We start from the raw sequence: 1,129 nt of genomic DNA on the forward strand, positions 1-1,129 counted from the left end.
GTGTCTCTCATGTCCTTGGTGTCCACCATGTGCTCGGTGCCCACCATGCCCTTGGTGTCACCCATGTCCCTGGTGTCTTCCATGCCCTTGGTGTCCACCATGTGCTTGGTGTCTCCCATGTCCCTGGTGTCTCCCATATCCCTGGTGTCTCCCATGCCCTTGGTGTCCACCATGTGCTTGGTGTCGCCCATGTCCTTGGTGTCCACCATGTGCTTGGTGTCCACCATGTCCTTGGCGTCCACTGTGTCCCTGGTGTCCACCACGTCCTTGGTGTCCACCATGCCTCTGGTGCCCACTGTGTCCTTGGTGTCACCCACATCCCTAGCATCTCCCATATCCTTGGTGTCCACCATGTGCTTGGTGTCTCTCATGCCCCTAGTGTCTCCCGTGTCCCTGGTGTCCACCATGCCCTTGGTGTCACCCATATCCCTAGTGTCTCCCATGCCCTTGGTGTCCACCGTGTGCTTGGTGTCGCCCATGTCCTTGGTGTCCACCATGTGCTTGGTGTCTCCCATGTCCTTGATGCCTCCTATATTTTGGTGTCCACCATGTCCCTGGTGTCTCCCTTATCTTTAGCATCCACCACGTCCTTGGTGTTCACCATGTCCTTGGTGTTCACCACGTCCTTGGTGTCCACCACGTGCTTGGTGTCCACCATATCCCTGGTGTCCACCGTGTCCCTGGTGTCGCCCATGTCCTTGGTGTCCACCATGTCCTTGGTGTCCACCATGTCCTTGGTGCCCACCATGTCCTTGGTGTCGCCCATGTCCTTGGTGTCCACCATGTCCTTGGTGCCCACCACGTCCTTGGTGTCTCCCATACCCTTGCTGTCCACCACGTCCCTGGTGTCTCCCATGTCCCTGGTGTCGCCCATGCCCTTGGTGCCCACCATGTCCTTGGTGTCTCCCATGCCCTTGCTGTCCACCACATCCCTGTTGTCTCCCATGTCCTTGGTGTCACCCACATCCCTGGTGTCTCCCATGTCTGTGGTGTCTCCCATGTCTTTGGTGTCCACTGTGTCCCTGGTGTCTCCGATGTCCTTGGTGCCCCCCGTGTCTTTAGTGTCCACCACATCCCTGGTGTCCACCATGTCCTTGGTGTCCACTGTGTCCCTGGTGTCTCCCATGTC

General features: G+C 58.1%; 1 protein-coding gene across 1 annotated transcript; it reads right to left on the reverse strand.

The window, feature by feature from the left end:
- Nucleotides 1-2: 2 nt before the first annotated feature.
- On the reverse strand, nt 3-1,126 carry LOC146600396 (uncharacterized; the record flags this gene model as incomplete). The annotated part of the gene is given in 2 exon segments (XM_085325351.1): nt 3-529; nt 532-1,126. Coding segments are annotated over 2 exon segments (1,122 nt in total), but the record flags the coding sequence as incomplete, so codon positions are not given.
- Between the last annotated feature and the right edge of the window lie 3 nt (nt 1,127-1,129).

The sequence above is a fragment of the Rhea americana genome, unplaced genomic scaffold (assembly GCF_003343005.1).
Source record: "Rhea americana isolate MKP2758 unplaced genomic scaffold, rheAme1 scaffold_1215, whole genome shotgun sequence".
Taxonomy (NCBI): Eukaryota; Metazoa; Chordata; class Aves; order Rheiformes; family Rheidae; genus Rhea; species Rhea americana.